Source organism: Atheta coriaria, unplaced genomic scaffold, assembly GCF_025399875.1.
Source record: "Atheta coriaria isolate IRGN ID8LTWV9N9 unplaced genomic scaffold, Caltech_Dcor_3.1 hic_scaffold_10_pilon, whole genome shotgun sequence".
Classification (NCBI taxonomy): Eukaryota; Metazoa; Arthropoda; class Insecta; order Coleoptera; family Staphylinidae; genus Dalotia; species Dalotia coriaria.
The window spans coordinates 6024548-6045025 of record NW_027045452.1 but is presented as its reverse complement, the minus strand read 5'-3'; the positions used below and the strand labels follow the sequence as shown (position 1 = coordinate 6045025).

Genomic DNA, 20478 nt, shown 5'->3' with positions numbered 1-20478 from the left:
TTGAACAAATATTTAATAATAATCATCACTGTCGTCGATATCTTTGCGATTCGTTCTTTTCTATCTCCTTTAGTTTACGAGATATTAGCAATTGAAATAAAACGTCAAAAATTGAAAAATTGCACTTTTGAGCACTTTCAGTCGCGGTATCGAGAACAATGATAAAAATTAATAAAGATTTGTTAAAATAAAATTACTATTTTCTGAAAATTTCATGTTTAAACAATTTAACTTTTGCAACTTTCAATGCGTCTGGCAGGATGATAGAACCGACCAAACTGTCTGGCGTGAAAGAAAACACAGTTTCATAGCTCTCTGCATAATGTGTATCAAATTCAGCTTTCCTAATATAACGAAAGTAAAAAAGTTCAAAAATATTATAGTTTAGGGGTGTCTGGCTAGGGTTGGAACCATACTAGGTGTCTGGCAATTAGTAGCGCATGTTATAATAATGTTACGAACAAAATATGTAAAAATGGAGTTTGCTAAAATAACGAATTTGAGGTCATCATTTGTACATCTTTGTTGGCTGTTAACTGCCAAAGGAACCACGATCCAGGTTTCATAATTGGGGATCGTTCTTACCTGTGTTGGAGAAACACATGGACAAAATTTCATCTTTCCTAAAATGACGAAAGTCTGGCCGTCACTGGCTCTCGCTCTATAAGTTTTCTTTATGTGAAATGTTTCATTTACCGTTTTTCTTAATTATTTATTATTCTTAATTTTTTCACATAAAAAGTAAGAATTATGCGATGATTAGTTAGAAAAACTACTTTTAGACATCAATTCATAATAAAATATACAATTTTTTATTGTTCTAGGGCAGAAAAATTAATTATTTCTTGCAAATATCTAAAGAAAAGCACATTTTCATGCTTATACAATTTAGAAACACCCTGTACATCAAGGTATGTTTATATCTACATTATTATTGCAATTTGATATCATCTGGCTAATATTTTGTTCTCGAATAATTTTTGCGCGTGGACTGTGCATGATTTTCTTATCAAAATATTTTTAGAAATTGATATTGGCACTTAAACATACTCCTGCAATCTAAATGAGTGTGCAAGTGAAATTTATATGAAATAACAAATGTATATGTTGTTTATGTTTTACCGTCGTAATAATCGTGAACAAAAGAGGGACGTAGGCAAATTAGGCAAAACATCACATCTCAGTTGAGCGTTTGTTTAAAGTAAGTTTTAATCATTTAGTTATATTAAACTATTGCATTTTATAGTGTTATCATAATATACTTTGAACAAAGTCGTCAAATATAACAAATAATGATCATTTTTAGTTTTAGTTTTGTTTTTAAGTTTTTATTCAAGTCACGATGATAATTGCAATTATTTTTTAATATTCAACGTAAAATCATCAAATTTATAATAAAAAATAACCAGGAACTGGAAACTGGAAATTTCGGGAGAAAATTGTTCAAGTTTTATTCCAACGATGATTCAAATATTTCCAGTAAACGTGGATGTGATCAGCGTCACAAGTCTTTTCTTCTTCGTGCCGGAGAGTCACACCCACATGCCAGCGGTATGTTCACAGAACACAAGAAATAGAGAACGTTTACAATTTTATAGCGTCATTCTCTCACATATATCTCTTTTGATACTTACGCTCGCATCTCGTCGACGACACGTCGCTGTTTGTTACAGTGTTGCTTGTTAAGTACACTGCGGCCGTACCACTAAGTAAGTACTTACCACACGCTTACAATTTACTATTATTCTTTCTCTTAGTGTGTATCTCATTCGTGCTGAAATGTGCAAAGTATGCATTAGCTACGAAAATCTAAAATTGCTGCGAGGAGACATTCCAACTCGACAATATCTGCACGTTGAAAAGAATAAAAACTTGGTTAGGAAAGCGTAACGTTAGTAGATGCATCCGTTGGTGTTATAACCTTCAAATTAAATCATAATTAACACCTTCTCACAGTAGACAGTCATCAACGATCATTAGTCCACGTTGCGTCGACGTATTTGAGAAGTCAGACTAGACTAGACACTGGAATTCTTCTCGTGCGTGGATATAAAATCGACGCGGGCCGAAAGTAGGTTAAACGCGAACAGTAAACCAGCAACTCGCGCTTGCTCGCATTTCGCGATTGGTGCGTACCTTGGCGGTACCGTACCTCGCACCGAGAGCCGCCGACAGTCATTTGGTAAATTTAAAAAATGAAAAAGGTTACGACAAGTGGCAATTGCAATCATTCATCCGTTTATAACTGCTTGTATCTGTACAACCACAAGCAGTAAGTAGGTTTAAGTCCTGTATATTCACAATTTACATTCAACATGTCTGCTTTTCTTTTCTTTTCTTTGCTTTTTCATGTGTGCATCTGCTTGCAATATGCTGAAACCTTTTTTGCTCATGTTGAAGTGAAGGTTACAAAAATGTGATTTATTTTTAATTATCATGGCATTAATGAACTTGTACTACCACAAACACAGCGTCGGCGTTCTTAATTTCTTAATTATCTTCAGGCTTTCCGTCTGCGTGCTCGGTGGAAATGAAGGAATGCATTCATGTAACTTCACGCACGTAACAAAGCAATGCTTGTTTTACATTATAAGCGATGGAGAGATATATTTTTTTACTCACAGAATTTACATTATTATTATACAGCGAGATGTTCATTTGGTTGCATACCGATTAATATAATATAAATGCAACTATTGTGAGAAACACGGTTAGGTTATTGGATTTTCACAGCTCGACATACACCTTTGTGAGGTGTAGGTACCTATGGTAGTCACTTTGCATTCCGGACGCAGGTTCATGGTCACGCGCGAAACCGGCAAAGGCACAGTAGTGCTCAGTGTTTCAAAAAGTTCAGCATATTTTACTAACATGCTTTGCATAGATGCATTTATCCTGTAAAGGTTTTAAACTTTTTTTGAAAATACTTCTACTTTGTCAAGTAACTGTATTAATTGAGTCATTTTCAACTTCTTGGCATTCGCTGTCGAAAATTTCTGGTAGCATTGACCACATCATTTCGTGGCTCGTTAACAAATTAAACAAAAAAGAGAACCGGACTTGGATATAATTCCAGTGAATCCAAAATGATTCATATGTAGATACTTACATTCTTAACCGGAAATATCAAACATTCCACATTCAAATATTAAAAAAAATTAAAATGTGCGTGAAGGTAAATACCTACTCATAATGCACCTGCATTGTACCCGTATGACAAATTCAAATAACAAATGATAATAACCCCGGATAAATATTCCTAGATTGTTTTATGCACGCCAATTGAGTTTAAACATACAATTTTTTTGTATTCATAAACTGCGCCCTGGATGAATGAACTGCGTAAACTATTGTCAATTGTCTGATGTATGATGAAAGCGATGACGAAATCAAACACAACACTCGCAATTAATAAGTCGTATCACGCACGTTAGCAAAATCTATCTATAGCTAGTCTATGCTAATTCGTTGGGCTATGTGTTTAGTTGTCCAGTAATGCTTATTATTCCCTAATCGGCGGTGATTTTGCTTATTCAGTACCTGTGCTCGCCGGCGATTTGTGGCCACATTCATATAACAATAGTGCAAAACTTCGTATGATGTGAACACACACAACAATCGATGATTATTTTAAATGTGCGTTTGTCTAGACCTAGACGTCATGGTATTGTTTCCCAATCTAGTTTATTATGGTTTTAAAAATGAAAGTGGTTCAAAAACAAAAATTTACCAATTTTAAGATCTTTATGAATCAATTTATTAAAAATTATATAGTTTATTGCTATTTATATTTATATAGGTATATAAACAAGTACAAAAATTGATAAGTTGAATTGTAAATGTAAAGTAAGGTTATGATTCGGTGAAGAGCTGTCAAAAAATGACAGAAGATTGCATTTTTCAAGTTTTTATTTTTCATTCAGGTATCATTTTATTTTTCTCTCCCATTTCCTATTTGGATGACCCTAAAAAGTCGTTTTAATATTTGAAGTCTAAATAAAAGGTCTCGGTCTCCTAATTTCAGTGCCCTCGACTGTTTGCCCACGTCGCACTTAGCTTGAAGCCTTATCGAGGCGTCGACTGTCGACAACCATGAAGCCGACTGACATTGAAACCGTTAAAGGTGTATTTAGGTAGTCTTTGTCTCCTCTAAAGGTATATTGATAGATAAAATATATTTAAAACATGTTTCTTCAAACGGGGAATTTCGGGTCCCACTTATAATTTATCCTTTTATAAAATCCTCTCATTTCACGCGCTTGTGGATGATGACTGGTGATTAAATCATTTTTAAGTGATCCTTCTTCGAATTATCAAGTTATAACAACATATACCATGTGTTTGCATCAACATAAATCATTTTACGTTGGTTTTAAAGAAGAAATGATTCTTTAAACAGGTGGTATGATAGTGAAGCATCTAAAATGATTGCTACCATATGATACTTCTTGTTTTACGCATGGAAAAGGGTAAAAACTCTTCAAGGCAAGGAAATAAACACTGCTCATTAAACATCCTTGTAAATTCAATGTCTGCAATTATAAAACTCATACGCATACAAGCTACACGCGCTTGTTTCTTTTTTTTTTTATAAATTCATTATGCATATCTTCGCGTGTGTTTCGCTGATTTATGTAAATCATACTGATTGCCGCTTTCCATCGAGTGTTTTTCGACTCGTTTATTTTCCAAGACGTAAATCGCAGGCTCGTAATGCACGTTTGGTGTTGCACGCCTGCCGGTGTGTGTTGTTCGTTGAAGAGGCTTGCTTGAAGCAGCAGTGGAAGAAGAAGAAGACGGGTGTCCTCAGGTTGTTGCGCGCCGTGTGAATATCGCCAGGTTCTCACACACACGCCGGACTGGGACGACGTAACAAATCTTTGTCCGTCTACGGCGATGAACGGCAGATACGTGCGGCGAAAGAAGACACAGGCCAGCGCAAAGGTTCGCGCTCATGAATGCACGTCGAATGCATCTTCACTCTCTTCAGGTCGGCTCGGCTTGGTTCGAGCACAAAGGCATAACCACGCAGCAAGTGTCGAGGCAGGAACGCGTATGGTAGAACAAGAGAAGACACACTTACCATGCTTACTTACACGTTTCTGATGTCAGGAGGCAAATCTGGTACTAGTACTTACGGTTTTTATACAAACGGTTTAACATAAACAATAATAACATTTAAAAAGTTTTTAAACAAAAATCTCAACCAATTCAATTTACATTAATAAAATGTTCATAAAATTATTAATTTTTTTAAATAATAAAAATATTTTGCATAATATGGGAACATGCAGTGGAACCTGTGGAATTTTGAAGAGAAGAGTTGAATATGTGTTGCTGAAGGTGCACGCCGCGTCTCCGATTCCCATTCGGTCGTCGGCATCGGCGTCTTCGGCCGGCCAGTGACCACCCACTTGATTCACCGTGTTACTCCTTCGTCCTGCTCTCCACCTCTTCATCCCGACGGTCCACTCACGTCTACTTCATCTCCGCTCTTGCATTCTGCATACCATAGACATGCATGTGACTATTCCCTGCGTCTTTCTCGACTCCACTCGTTACTTATGCACTAAGATAGGCAGCACAAATACTCATCCATAAAACACAGGTTTTTCTTTACTTTTTGCAGTGAAAATGAATAAACTATATCTTTTCTTTATTTTTGTTCTTGTCAAGATTCTTAGAGTTAGTATAATAAATTTAGCAAGGTGATAATAGGAATTTGGACATTGTTGTCATCCGCAAGAAAAAAATTCACACTGCTAGTGTCCACGTATTTGGAGTCAATTGCTTATGCAATTAGAAACGAATGCACGGCAGTTTGTAATCAGCGAAAGCCCGTATTTGTGAAGGCGCACCATAATGGTTGTACGCGTGTGCATGCTAATTAATACTAATTACATTTTCAGGTGCTTACGTTTTGTGCAAGCGAACAAGCAACGTGCGTTAACCCGAAGAACCATTTTAGACCATTGTCTTCGGATGCACCAGGTAGGTATTCGTAGAAGTAGGTAATTCAAAATGCTATGCAAAAGACAATACGCACTCAAAATTCTATTTGTACATTTTACAATTACAAATTTTTAATTGTATTGTAAGTTTTGTTTTCTAAATGTTTTCTGAACACACCGCGTGCGTGTCTAGAACTTGAAGAATTGTGACCTGCTGGCCTATGATGTGTGAATGGAAATAAAATAAATAGAAAACCGAGACTTTTCACATCTACCATCGTTGCGGCTAACTGCCTTATGCACCTACACATGTGTGCGGAACGTGTACAAAACGCCATCGCCATAAACATGATGCGCTCGTTTCGGATTCGGATTCTGTTCAAGTCCGGGAGGTTGAAAAACCGGAATCTCGACTCTTCGAACGCGTCGCGCTCGGCTGCCAATAGCGTGTAACTGGATGCCAGGTAGGCGCTTGCCTCGTTTTCCGAGGAGGCGTTCCTCTTCGAGATGGTTTTCTTTACTTCTGGCCTGTGTGCTACCTCACAAATGCCTCTGTTCTGAACACCAGTTAATTTTGTTTTATTTTTCATTAGTAATTACGAATATGAAGATGTCAACTTAATCTTTCTGTAAAAAACATGCTAAACTACAACAATACAACACTTGTGTTGTGTATTTTTAATTTTTTTCTTTAAATTTGATAAAAATAAATAATAAAGTGAATACCAGTGACATCTACATTTGATATATTCGGAGTTTTGATTTTATTTTATGTTTTTCAATGCATACAGCGACATCTAGCACACTTTAGAGTAAAGTAGCAAGAAAACTAAAACATTGACGTAAATAAAACGGTAGATGGCGCTGTATGTCTCAAACAAAAGTATTTTATATTTTGCTCGAGCAAATTTTTATTTTATCGCTGTTTCAGCTTAATTGGCTTGATAAACATTCATTGATTCATCGTGTCTTTAAAAATGATTACTACAGATATTTACAATTGTGAAAATGGACATATAAACACACTAGGCAAACAATTCTATTCTAATGACTGTAATTGTTATTTACAAACTTGAATAAATTGATTTTTAAATACGTATCACGAAGATGTTTTTGTTTCTGCACACACTCGCACTATGTAATTAGACACGAAGATACGAATACGTTGACAATGCCAACATTGCAAATTTATTTCCAGGAGAATTAAACACAGAATACCTCACAGCTTGGCTGCCAGGCGTTTTACAGTGAACTAATTACAAGAAATTAATTATAGATATTACACGAAAAATAAGAATATCGTCGAAACTAATTTAATCATAATTCCTTGTTCGATCCAATGATCATTTCTACGCACAGCAGACACATTTTTTACGCCCTCGTCCTCGTGTATTGCTGGTAATTAAGACCGAAAAAATATTCTAAAAGGTAGCAACGTGGAAAACGCCTTTTGCCTCGAACTCAAAGTGCTCGCCCAGTTTCGAAGTAGCCGCATTATGACAAACATAAAAAAATTTTACTGGTGGAAATTTCAGTCCCGCCCGAGTCCGGCGATAACAAAACAAATTTCGTCCAAGTTGCTCATTCTATTAGATAACAAACAAACACCCGCACACATTGAAGAATTGTTATTATTTCATCAATATCACAAATGAAATAAAGACCTTAATCATAATTATGTGTTATGTGGTGTTTTCCTAGTAATAAATGTTTGAAAATGATGAGAAATGTGAAAACAAAGTTCACGACCGCTTTCATAATTTATCATAATTCCAAAACGCAATTCGGAAAGAGCGCGCAGTGTTGTTGTTTTCAGCATTAGAATATTGCACAATTTTCGACCTAAAAAATCCATTAGCGCCGGACGCGATGGACACCACATCGTGACACACTAGAAACAAAAACCTCCGAGCGTGTAAATAAATTTCTTTCGACGCTTTTCGAGCATGTAAACAGCGCGCACACATTTTCATGTTTAATTAGACGCATTACGCATTCGTTAACGATGAGATAATTCGATGCATTCGAACAGAAAACGGCAGGCGTCGAGTTCAAACTGAAACTGAACCGAACTGAATACACGGGTCTATCTATTGAAATTCATACTAGCAATATGAAATACCACCAGAGTCACACTTGTGACATTCATCGTAGTTTTATATTTGCTGCGTAGTGCATCGAACGCAGTCCGACTCTGCAATAAGACACATTCGTGCAATGAACTTGATTCTTGACTCAGAACATTTCTAGTATAATATACAATTCAAGTGAGCGAACTTATTCAATTTTTATATATATATATATTACTGACGTTTGTGTTGGTGTGTTGCTTCTCTCCTTCTCCGCGGAAACCTCAATGAGTGTGTTGTTTTTGTATTAATCTTTATTAATGTGTAATCACGAACAGAAGTTTCGACGCAGGCAATTCGCTGGTTGGTTGTGTTTCATGAAATACATACTCGTAAATGTGAGCCAGAGAATTAAAAACCGGCCACAGAGAAGGAAACAAATAATAATCCATAGTTCTATAAAAAGACCCCAAACGTTATACGTTAATTAATATCTATTTTATGACCCGCTTCTTTTTTGTGCGCGGTGCGCGGCGGGACGGCGGGAATCAAAAATTCTAAATTCACGCCGTCGACATTCACGGTTTTTCGGTTTCTGCGTTGAGTTTGAGAACGCTGCGCAACACTGGCACTTTTTGCCTCCTTTTTATATTTTTATTGTATATTTATGTATTATAATAAAAAAGGTAGTCGATCGAATGCGCCGTTATTACAGCTTCACCAATAGGCGAGTGAGTTAAACGCGCTTGGGATCTCACAGACGCTCCGCGCTTATACGGGCGAATAAAAACGAAATTCTCGACATTAAATTTTTCATCGTTTTCATCGAAACATGTATAAAGTAAAAATTTTCGAATCGTTAAAGCTTCGCTGGCGAGACGCCGGCAGCGGGGAGTGAGAGGGAAGACAAACGGGCGTCGAGACGCCCGCCGCCCCGGTTTGCAGCTCGAAAAATGAAAACGCAACTAAAAAATAAAAATAAAAACAAGAAAAAACACCACCGCCACCAGCAGCAGCAGCGCCAGCGCAAAGCACGGAAAAAAGTTGATTTCTTTCGATTTGTTCCGCGACCGAGAGGGCCACGTCGCGTTGTTTACGACGCTTCGGCGGCGGGCGCGACGTGTGGATGGATGCACGCCGGTGTGGCGGTGGGGGCCTGCCCCAGGGCGGAGAGGTGGCGGGCATTCTGAAAAATCCACACTTCTTTCCGAAGATTTTTATACGACATTTTTTTAAGACGCACGGTATTGATTCGCCTTAAAGGCTCGGCCCCGGCGCGGCGAATATTACCGCCGCTCGCCGCCGCCGCGGACGCGGGCAGGCCGGAGAGATATAGATGGTTTATAGGGGGTCTCGGCGCGACTTCTATTGGCTCACTGACTCGTAAAAAAATAGAATAGAACGACCCCGAAAGGCCGTGCCGTGTGCTGGAGGAACGGCGAAAATGTCACACAGGGTGCCCCATGAACTTCCCAAAACATAAAAAAAAACATTATTATTACAGTGCATTAAATTTTAAAATAAACGCAAAACAAGTTAAATTTTAATGAATTAACTTTTAATTGTTAGATGATTAAAATTAAAAAAAGTGTAGAATGTTAATTGGTTGCGGAAACACTAGGTGTGTGGTGATGTTAGCGTACCGCCTCAAATTTTTGATAGAAACCTGGCAAAAAGTTGAGCTTTTTTACGCGCCGCGCCGCCCCCTCGCGACTCGCCGGTGTGGACGACGGAAAGCGACCGAAAGCAACGGCTGGGATGAGCGCGCGCGCGAGGAGTTAAAAGTACGTAAGCCGGAGTCGGCTGGAGCGCAGCGCGAACACGCCGGGCGGCTAGTTGCTAGTAAAAACAAGATAAAGCAGACCGCGCCGCACCACGAAAAGAAACACGCTCGCGACGCACACATACATGTGCGCACACTCTGGTGCGCGCACATAAAATATAAAAAAGAAAATCGAGTAAAAAGAAGGCATTTTCCAAATGACTGAACATTCGATGGAAAAAACGCGTCTCGCAGCGAGCTGGCCGAGCTGCGGGCACGACGCGGACGACACATCGTGCGAGCGCTCCGCGTATTTTTCGAAAAACTCCGTCAAACTCCAAACTCTGCCGTAGAGGTTGGTTCGCGGCGATAGGCTGCGCTACGTTTTTGTTTACGATCGCGTTCGCGCTGCGTGCGGCTGGCGGAGCGGCGAGCGGGCGCTCAGCGGCGCACTTGCCGAGTACACGAGTGCCGAGTACGCGCGGTCGCGACCAACGTCGAAAACTCAAAAACAAAACGATCACGAAACATTTTTCTAATAATTCAAACAAACACACACCGGCGACGAACGCGCGAGTGACTAAACACGAGCGCGCTAACCCAAAATAAAGAAATATTTCCGACTGTCGTCGTCGCCGTCTGAATGTGCGCGCAGCTCTAAGGTGTTATTAATTAAAATTAACCAATTAAAAACGATTAGAAACACTTAAAATGTTTAAAACGCTAGTGACCAATTGGACGCGAAGTGTGCAAACGCTCGGCGGGCACGTTCAACTGCGTCGAAATTAATTTAGTAATTTAGCCTGTTTTCCACACACAACAAAACGCTGCTACAAAACGTTGTCGTTGTTGCGTTGATGTTGTTTTTTTCGTAACGTGTGCCGAACATTTTTCGCCCCGACCGCAAACTCACAACAAATGCGTCGGAGGACGTTCGTCAGTTTCTAGAATCTAGTAGAAGGAGGACGTGCTCACAAAAAATAAATTCGAGTATTGATTATTTTATATTATATTCTTATATCTATATACATATTTCTATGCCACATATTTTAATATTACACTACACGTATACTCGCACACACACACTGGCTGTCAGACAGAGATGGAGCTCTTGTTTAAAAAACTGCCTGCTTTTTTCAACAATTTTAAAACACTGACTCACTTCAGTTACTAGATTGGACTCATAGAATGTAGTCATAGTTTGTGTGCTTTTACTTTTTTTTAGTGAAAATGTTGCCTCAACAGTACTGTCTCCGATGGAGATATCACCATTCGAATCTGCAGACAATGTTTTCAACGCTGTTGGAACGTGAAGCTTTCTGTGATGTGACACTAGCTTGTGAGGGTCGGACAATTAAAGCACACAAGATTGTCCTCTCCGCCTGCAGCACGTTCTTCGACAACATACTCACCCAGTATGAGGAGAAAGATCCCATCCTCATCATGAAGGACGTGAAGTATGTGGACATCAAGGCCTTGGTGGAGTTTATGTATAAAGGAGAAATCAATGTGGATCATGTAAGTGGCTGTTTACAAGTTTTAGGTTACTAGATTACTCGAGAATGCAATAATATTCACTTGATATTCACCGAGTGTCGTTTGTTTACAGTGTCACTTGGCAACACTATTAAAGACTGCAGAAGAATTAAAAATTAAAGGCTTAGCCGAAGTGTCTTGGAAGGATGAGGACGAAAACAATCCAGAGATCACAAATACTAATGGGACTGGCATTCACGCCGCGCTGCAGAATGTATCAGCTGTGATGGAGTCGCCGGGGCGGACGGATACGTGCAAAAGAAAGCGTGGTCGGCCGCCCATAGACGATTACGATTATATGACGGCAGCGGCGACGGCGGCGAAGGTGCCCAACGCCGGTACAACCTCCGACGACTACTCCAATGACGCCCCGTCGCCGGAAAATCATTCCAGCTTCGACGACGAGGCGGCCAACTGTGATGACGATGCTGGCGACACGCTGCCGGCTGTTGTTCAGCAGTTGAAAGTGAAGCCTGACTACAAAATCAAAATGGAATATGTGAGTAAAGAAACGCGCTATCTTCGAACCCGTGTTACGATGCATAAAAACGAATTTGTTATTTATTTTTCTTCTATTTTGTTTCATTTGCATGCGTCGGCGCGCTTGACAATGTCAACGAAAGATAAGACTTATCGAATTTCGAAAATATCTGAAAGCCAATAGTAATTTGATATCATATGTACGTAATTCAGTTTGAACTGCTTTTGTTGATTTTCTATCGATTTCGTTGCTTCGTTAGACACATTGGGACGCCGAACTAGTAAAAAATGAAAACAAGAAAACAAACACGAAACGAGCGATCATTAAAGAAAGTAATTAAATAAATAATGATTTGAAGTTCGTTACGAATACAAAGCTCCAACACACATAACTTCATAAAATGATCAAAGTTTTTATTTGCTGTCTTAAAAACAATGTAAGAACCTAAAAAGTTTCTTATACAATTGATAAATACTCGTCGTTACTGATTTTGTTTCGTCTTGAATGCCATGCACAAGTTATAGCAAGAAATATTTTGCTTTAGATTTAATAACATTTATTTTTTAGCAATCTCATGACGATTCGGACGGTGGCACCACCACTGTCAATGACCAAAACGACGCATCGTCGCAACGCAATGAAGCCATTCCTGCCAAACATTACCACAACTCGACCAACTCCAATTCCCTACTGAAAGTGATGTCGTCGACACCTTCGGCTAGTACATGCAACCTGTCGGCGAGTGCGTCCGCCTCGCTGCTGACTGCCGCATTGGAGAAAGAATGGCCGGACGTGGTGAAGATGAACGATTATTTGAACACTGGCAGACGTCAGCAGTTCTGGGAGGAACCGTTCACGAAGCGCGTCATGGATGCCATCAAACACAAGAATCTCGAGATGAAAATCGCCGCCGAACTGCTGGGTGTCTCCTATGGCACCCTTTATGGGCGATATCGGGATGCTTACGGATGTTTAAAACATCCCTACAGGTGAAAACGTAGAACTTTCTTGCATGAAACAAGTACAAATGTTAAAGGAACTGTTTTGTTGGTTTAGAATTAAAGACTTTTGGACGGAACAAGGCCCAACCGACGTCTTACATAAGCTGAAGCGTAAAGAGATTACACTTTTTCGAGCCGCCGAACAATTAAACGTCACGCCGCAGACGCTGTCGAACTATCTTATATCCATGGCCGTTAATGAGTCCAACACGTCGGGCGCGCAGCCACCGAGCACCAACGACCAATACGAGGATATCGAATGGGACGACGATAACGAGGTGATTACTCCAGACGCGCTTTACCAACAGATCACCTCTGTGGTGGCGTCTACGAGCAACGTGCTGCCGAACTGCCCCGACATCACTATCATTAAAAAGGAGAAGATGGACACGAGTAGGATCAACAATAACTCTGATCATTCCGACGCAACGCACTGAAACTAACTCTTAGGTAGGTCGATAAAACGACAAACAAACTAACGACCAAAACAACAAAGTCAAACAAGTGTAATACAAAAACAACTAACTTCAAGTTGTACATTAACGTAAAACTATTCGAATGTTAATGTTCAACGAAGGATTCGATGAAAATCGCAACAATTTAAACGATAAGATTGAACCAAATAACAAATGTGCAAAAATCTATATTGACAATTGATAATTCCACGTGTCTACGTTTAGTATTTTATACAGACCAAAGTAATGAGTAATTTTTGTACGTGTCGCAGAAAAGTGCCGGTACTTTAGTTCGATGATGATTTACTTCATGCTGCATCATTTGTAAAAGGACGGCATTATATTTTACGATTACCTGCTATCAAATAGTATGGACGAATACAATTCATAATTCATGTATGCTATACAAAAATAACTTCAAATCTAATCCAGTTGAGTATGAAGCAATAATAGAAAACCGTAACACACATTAAATGCCTGTTACAATAGACTTATAAAAACATACATAATACATTCAACAAAGTAGTGATATGAGAAATACCAAATAATAAAATGCATCAAACTTACTCCTCTAAGTTAACGAATAATTGATAATTAAAGAGCTTTAACTTTTTTCTTTCTAATCAAATATTAAGGAACATTATACACGCGTACTGTTATAGCGAGTATGCCCGCTTGAAAACGACGCTTTTCGAGCACATATAAAACCTATGTATATTATAATAACGTAACTATGTATTATAACTTGATATCAAAGGCATTCGTATGCAGACATGAATATTACATGACGCGTTATAGAAACCATATTATACACACCTTATTAACATTATGAGAATTAATATATATGACGCAAAACGGGAAGCAGAGACAGAGAAGAGATATATTTAGCTAGATAGATTGATAATGATGATCATATGAAGATAGGTAGATAGAAATTATATACTTATATAGGAAAAGAACTATTAAATTCGCGATATTTTCGTATGGTATCTGAGTATCTACATAACTAATCATTGTGTCGATTTGACGAATTTATTTATGTATCATTCTATTATTGGCTGAGTATAGGCACAAACTGATCAAAACAACACACACAAACTGGCATGCTTCTTCAATTGATGCTTGAAATATGGGAGAAAATTAACGAAAAACATTGATCTCGACATGGAACACACATATGTTTAGTTTAGTCGTTATTTTCGCAAAACTATAATCGAAAATCCAAAAAGGTATCCAAAGTATTCTATAACGATCTAACATTTATTATTATACATATGTATTTTTATTTTTTTGTTTCTACTTTTTTGTTAGTGATGTTATCTTTAACCGTTTTCTATCTGCAAATGTTTATTATTTTTGTATATAACAAAATTTTTATTAAGTTTTCTAGTTTATTGCCAAGTTGATGTGTAATGCAATATTCCTCTGTTCGTTTTTATAACTTATTCCGAACAGCGTATTAGTTGTTACCTTTCTTTTTATTCGTGATTGAAAAAATCAAAAAAATACAATGCTTTATCATTCTTAGAAATCGTTTATTATAATTATGATGTAGATGATGAGAAAATATTTATGTATGTAAAATGAATTATTCCTATATTCACAAAAAGCGTATATTGAATAATATCTTTAAAGAAACAATGATGAAGTAATAAAGAACAAGTTCGTGAAACGAAATTAATTAATATGTATTGTATAATGAACACATATCAGCGATACCTGAAACAACCATTTTTTTTTTAGCTGAATTTGGGTTGCTTTGTATAAAAATTTAATTTTTTTGTAAATATTAATGAAGTGTAAATATATATCAGCACTGAAAACGTGTCGTGGCGCTGCGAACTGAAAAATATGACGAAGCGCGTCAGCGAAATATTGATTATCTTCTCTAAAAAAAGCATAAAAAACGACATTTTCAATGTAATTAATTTTTTGTGAGGAGAACGTAAGAACAGCGCTAGCAACGCGCACGAAAACCAGACAAGTTTATTGATTTTGTTACGGAATATGTATAAAAAAATGAAAAAAATGAGAAGCTCGTGAAATATTATGTAAAATTTTTTTTATAGTTCGTAAAAATGTGCGGAAAGTTTTCGCGTGGGGCCTCGTCATTTTTATATAACACGCAAATGAAGTTTTCAGTTGCTTTTTTTTTATTGTGGTTCAAGATTATAAAAGAAGGTATTTTTTAATTTTTTTCTCGGTATTTTTAAACTTTGTCAATTATAAAGGAAAATATATACTTTAATTCAAATTTAATTTGTGTCAAGGATTTGGATGCCTTTGTCTGAAAAAATAATATTTTAAGCTCTTTTGAATGCGAATTTATAACTTTACACTCTCGTACTTAAAAGTACCATTTGCAATTTATCATTAAGTAAAAAATTGCAAATTTTAGAAACAACCCAAATAGTTATTTCAAAACTGAATCGTGGCGCCATCTGTTAGGCAACCAGAGTAACATTTCTAATGTTTTAGCCGTGTGCGCGCGGAGAAGCACGATCATGCTCCGAGCTTTGAACGTGCGCCTGCGCATTCCACAAGTCCGAGAAATGTGCTTAGCCCTAAAAAGTATAAACAAATATTCTTAGTGTCTTAGTAGTATTTACGACGAATACTAGATCTATATGCAAAACATAATGTATAATAGACGATAAAGTTTTTGAAGGAATTATAGTTTTGGCCGAAACCGAAACTGAGGCCGAAACTGGCCGAAAACGAAACTGACATTTCGGTCGGTCTCTAGTTTATAACCTATTCGTAATTGTAAACAAAAATGGGTCGAAGTACACGAAATTCACAATCATACTCACAATCACAAAATCGTTCTCAAATAAACTACAACGAACATAATAATATCGATGATGATGAGAAAACAAAACGCATCGAAGGAGCAGCCTCAAAACTGGTCAGCTATCTCTTGCACAACCTGGACAACACCAAGATTTTGCGCCAAACTCAAATTCAAAAACATGTTGCCGTAAAAGGAGTTAATTGGAACCAACAACTAAAAGCTGCAAATTTGCGACTAGTGCAACTGTATGGATGTGAATTGGTTCCATGTGATGATCCTTCTGTGAAAGCAACCTCTTACTATGTAAAGAAGCTAACACCACACATCAACATATCAGATTATAATGTTGAACACAAGAGAAAAAAGATTGTTACATTTTTATTGATGGCTATTGTGTTTATGTTAAATGATAAATGCAAAGAACAACAAATCTTTCAATTATTTACCAAACTGAATGTAATTGATGATGATAATGATAGTGAGAGTTACATCAAAGATATGTTGAAAGAGTTAAGCAGTAGTAAAATGATAGTCATTGAGAATGAGTGTGTTTCATGGGGACCAATGGCAGATGTTTTGGTGAATAAAATGGAAATATTAGAATTTGTTAGTAAAGTATATGGAACCAGTGTGGAATCCTGGGGAGAGTTGCATGATAGTGCTGTGGAGCAAAGAACATTAAATCAGATGGATGAGCAGGATGTTGTTAATGCTGATGATTGTGAAATGGATGAAGCTGGCCCATCGCAAAAGTCATAAGATAGAAGAATTTGTATTTTTCTACTTCAATCTAAAACCTTAATGAAACTTAGAAGCTCAATGTACACTCAAATATTGTATTTTGTCGATTAAATCAGTTTGAACAACATGTCTAAATTCCATTTATTTAATTGTACTTCTAAACAGCAAATATGAATGTTTGCAGGCTATCAATATAAAAACAAGTTTGTTGTTATCTTAGAGTCAAACAAACGCGATTAAAGTGCAGCGCTGAAGACGTTTCAACTAAATCTACACGTGGTGATAAACACGCAGAAATTTGTAATGTTCTGAACGGCGTCAACCAAATTAAGTGTGCAGTGATCATCACATCATAAATTAAGTAAAATATTTTAGTTTTGACGTAAGTATATTATTATATTTAGTTGAAAACAAGTGTTTGCATATATGTGTTTTTAGTATGCATCAAAGGAAAGTGAAACAGTTTCAAATATTAAATCAACTGAGAATAGAAGCACACTCAATTATTTGTGCGCACTGCAAAAATTGGCTGACGAAACAAATTTATCTGTATACCGATGGAATAACAACAAGTAATTACTGTCATTTATGTTCTTTGCCAGATCACGCAGAAGCGCGGCAAAATATTGCTCTGGAGAATATTCTGAATGGTTTGTTATTTCCATGTGGAAATCGATATTGCGAGTTTGTTTCCACGCGAAATAAAGTCGACGAGCATGCTAGTGAATGCATTCATGCACTTAAAAATGAGTGTATGTTTTGTCCTGCACCAGCAATGAGTTTATATAAATTAGAAAATCACTTGATGATGGACCATGCAGAAAAAATTGTTGCACTAGACGTGCCTGTTTTAAAATTAACAATGAACGAAGTATCGAAAAACGATATTATTGTCGCGACTTTATACGAGCATGTCTTTTTAGTTCACATCAGGCTACATGAATCCACTTTAAGTGTTAACGTCGGAAACATTAAGAACTTTTACAGCATAAACTTGTCAAACAATTTTGCGGTTTATTGTAGGAATGGCACAACTGAACGAATATTTCATAAAACTTTTGTCTCTTCTTCGGAAGTTAAACTTGATACAAATTATAATTTTGATGTTAGTGTAGAGAATGACAGGACACTTAATGTGGATATATATTTCTGTGACGTTGATAAGGTAGTTAAATTGGATGCATGCCCAAATTGTAAATCAGATCTTGGATTAGAAGTGTATCAGTGCGCCAACGGGCATAATGCATGTCTTCGGTGTGGAATCAAACTCAATGCATGTACAATTTGTTATAGCATTAATATAAATTTAGTGAATTTGCGATTCTTGCTTCCAAATACGCCAATGTTATGTCCAAACCAAAGCAAGGGTTGTCTTGCGGTTTGCAAAGGGTATGAACACGACTTTCATGCCAAAATTTGTTCCTACACTACCGTTCAATGCGTGAAATGTAGCCACAGATGTTTGAAACGTACTATTTTTTCCCACATGGAATTCTCTCATGGCTTATGTTTCAATTTTAAAAAGTTTTATATTGAAGACACTACTTTTGATTTTGATAATTGTACATATGTAGGATTTAAAAAACAAGTATTTGCGTGTAAATATAAAAGTTGTGGCACCGGCAGTACGAGAAAAATCTGTTTTGCATTACAACTATTATACAATGACATAATTGAAGACGTGCAAAAGTTCAGATACGAAATTCATCTTTTAGACAAAAAAGATGACAATGCTTATTTGATACTAAGAGGTGTTTGCCAAAGTAGTTCTGATGACAATATATCTTTGTGGTGTTATTATGATATGTGCCGTAATTTATTAGTACAGGGTGATATGTGCTTTCGTTGTGTAATTGTTGAAGCAGATCGTAAAACCGATGTAAAAATGTGACGTTACACATGAAGTAAACATGAGATATAAGTGAATTTCACTGTTTTAACCAAACAATACAACAATTTATTGTTAAACTATAATTATTACTATTTGACTGTATTTAAACTACGAACAAACAAATTATATTTTAAATCTTTTACCAATGATTTCACCATTTTGTATCGTTTTTTAATGGTGCGCCCATATTCGTCCTCTTCTAAAAGCTCCAATTTTGATTTGTTCTTCATAATTTCCTTCTGTCCCTTCAGATAATCTGATAGCACAATGATTTTTAAATCCAATGTGAAATTATCAAAATTTCCCATGTCAAACAGTTTTTTCTTATCATCTGCATTTAACTTGTCTTTCATTTCTATAATTCCATCATCAATAGAGCCTTGGAGATCAACATATTCCCACATAGATGATTTTGATACATTTGATGCAAACTTTTCATAGTCAAATGACTTCAGATAAATTTCTTTAAGAATCTTGAATTCTTTGTCATTATTAAATTCATCTCCTTTAAGAATATTATAATATTCAGGGTCACAACTTTGCTTGTGCACCATATCCTTTAACAAAGAATAAGACTCTTCGTTTTCTGTCTCTGGCAGTTGAGTTTTAGATGTATCAGCTTGTTCCTCTTTGAGTTTTTGCAGGGTCATCTCAAGTGAAGTCTGTATTGTGGATGATTTTGGAACATCCTTTTTCTCCTTAGTGTTTTTGTCAACTTAGTCAAATGTATGCCTTCACCCTCTGGCTTCTTAATGATATCATTAATGTCGAGATGACCATCTTCCAACTGCTTCATGACAGTATCATAACTATGTCTAAACTCTAATTCAATCAGTTCACTTGGTTGAATTTCAGGAACTTCATCAGGAATTTTACACCATTGTAGAGCTAGAAACCGGCATGTTTTTGCAATGTATTTGAGGTTGATGTGGGTTTCTTTATCATATATATTTGGTGGTGCCAATTCATCTTGTTCCTCAAAGATCAGGCTAGTTCCAAGTGATTCTTCATCAACTTTAGCTGAAATTCATTATTAAACATGTACAAATTAATATAAAAACTATTTAATAATAGTAATCCAATTTACCTCTAAAAACATGATTTCCAATTTGGATGTAAGGTGTTTTTGTGTGCAAGTTCACAATTTTGAAGAAAAGATTGGGTTTGTTAAAGAACTTTTGTTCAACTGGATCTTTGAAACCAAGTAATAAATATTCTTCTTCGTCTTTAAACTCCATCCTAGTAAATTGTTGTTACCTTGACATTCCTAATTTATAGAAAACAAATTGTTTTGATGCGAACATGTATCTCGTTGACAGTGTGTGGTTAAATTCACTGCACGGTACAATGTGTGCGCAGCGTAAGTTGTGGGAATAACCGACTCACGCCCTGAGCTCTAAACAGGTAATACTTTGCATTTTATTCTAATTCAAACAATTTAATAACTTCTACAATAATAACAAATAGAATTAACACCATGGAGCAGTACATTGAAGAATTCAACAGCCTCAATCATTCTAACTTCAAATTGAAAGATATATTCTGTTCAGCATGCAAGGAAGTGTGTAATTGTAATTGTGTGAATCCCACAATTAAAGAATTGCTAAGGGACATGCAATTTCCATGCAGATTTGACGACTGCAGCTTTCAAGGAGTATTGTCTGATTTTCATGAACATGGCAAAGAATGCAAATATGGACCATTTAAATGTCTATTAGACAATCAACTGTTTGATAAAGCTGGCACATTTATAGAGCATTTCACAACACATGAAAATGTGCGAAAGGAAACACTTGA

The 20478-nt window shown here is 36.8% G+C and overlaps 3 protein-coding genes and 1 long non-coding RNA gene across 5 annotated transcripts; 3 read left to right on the top strand and 1 right to left on the bottom strand.

Moving 5' to 3' along the window:
* Positions 1-657: 657 nt before the first annotated feature.
* LOC135801115 (uncharacterized) lies at positions 658-4198 on the top strand. Its single transcript, XR_010550303.1, has 2 exons — positions 658-1709; positions 4025-4198. It is a non-coding gene; the product is annotated as an uncharacterized lncRNA (long non-coding RNA).
* A 5680-nt stretch (positions 4199-9878) lies between these two features.
* On the top strand, positions 9879-14936 carry LOC135800630 (longitudinals lacking protein, isoforms H/M/V-like). Of its 2 annotated transcripts, XM_065313899.1 has the most exons (5): positions 9879-10772; positions 11008-11300; positions 11392-11817; positions 12367-12788; positions 12856-14936. In XM_065313899.1, coding segments are annotated over exons 1-5 (1524 nt in total). In that variant the 5' UTR covers positions 9879-10771; the 3' UTR covers positions 13238-14936. The 2 variants fall into 2 exon arrangements, with proteins under 2 accessions (XP_065169971.1, XP_065169972.1); XM_065313900.1 differs by lacking the exon at positions 9879-10772 and having other exon boundaries at positions 10791-11300.
* An 830-nt stretch (positions 14937-15766) lies between these two features.
* On the top strand, positions 15767-16917 carry LOC135800634 (melanoma-associated antigen B18-like). The gene has a single exon (XM_065313906.1). The coding sequence runs from the start codon at positions 16032-16034 to the stop codon at positions 16806-16808; it is 777 nt and encodes a 258-aa protein (XP_065169978.1). The 5' UTR covers positions 15767-16031; the 3' UTR covers positions 16809-16917.
* Positions 16918-18724: 1807 nt separating this feature from the next.
* On the bottom strand, positions 18725-19919 carry LOC135800635 (uncharacterized). The gene is given in 3 exon segments (XM_065313907.1): positions 18725-19331; positions 19334-19701; positions 19769-19919. Coding segments are annotated over 3 exon segments (1080 nt in total). The 3' UTR covers positions 18725-18770.
* Positions 19920-20478: the final 559 nt, after the last annotated feature.

What these genes read in the sequence shown, in the direction of transcription:
- LOC135800630 (XM_065313899.1), top strand. An exon ending in GAGAAATCAATGTGGATCAT is followed by an intron (nt 11,301 to 11,391) that starts GTAAGTGGCTGT and finishes GTTTGTTTACAG; the next exon opens with TGTCACTTGGCAACACTATT. An exon ending in TGTTTAAAACATCCCTACAG is followed by an intron (nt 12,789 to 12,855) that starts GTGAAAACGTAG and finishes TTGTTGGTTTAG; the next exon opens with AATTAAAGACTTTTGGACGG.
- LOC135800634 (XM_065313906.1), top strand. Translation starts at nt 16,032, where the DNA reads ATGGGTCGAAGTACACGAAATTCACAATCATACTCACAATCACAAAAT.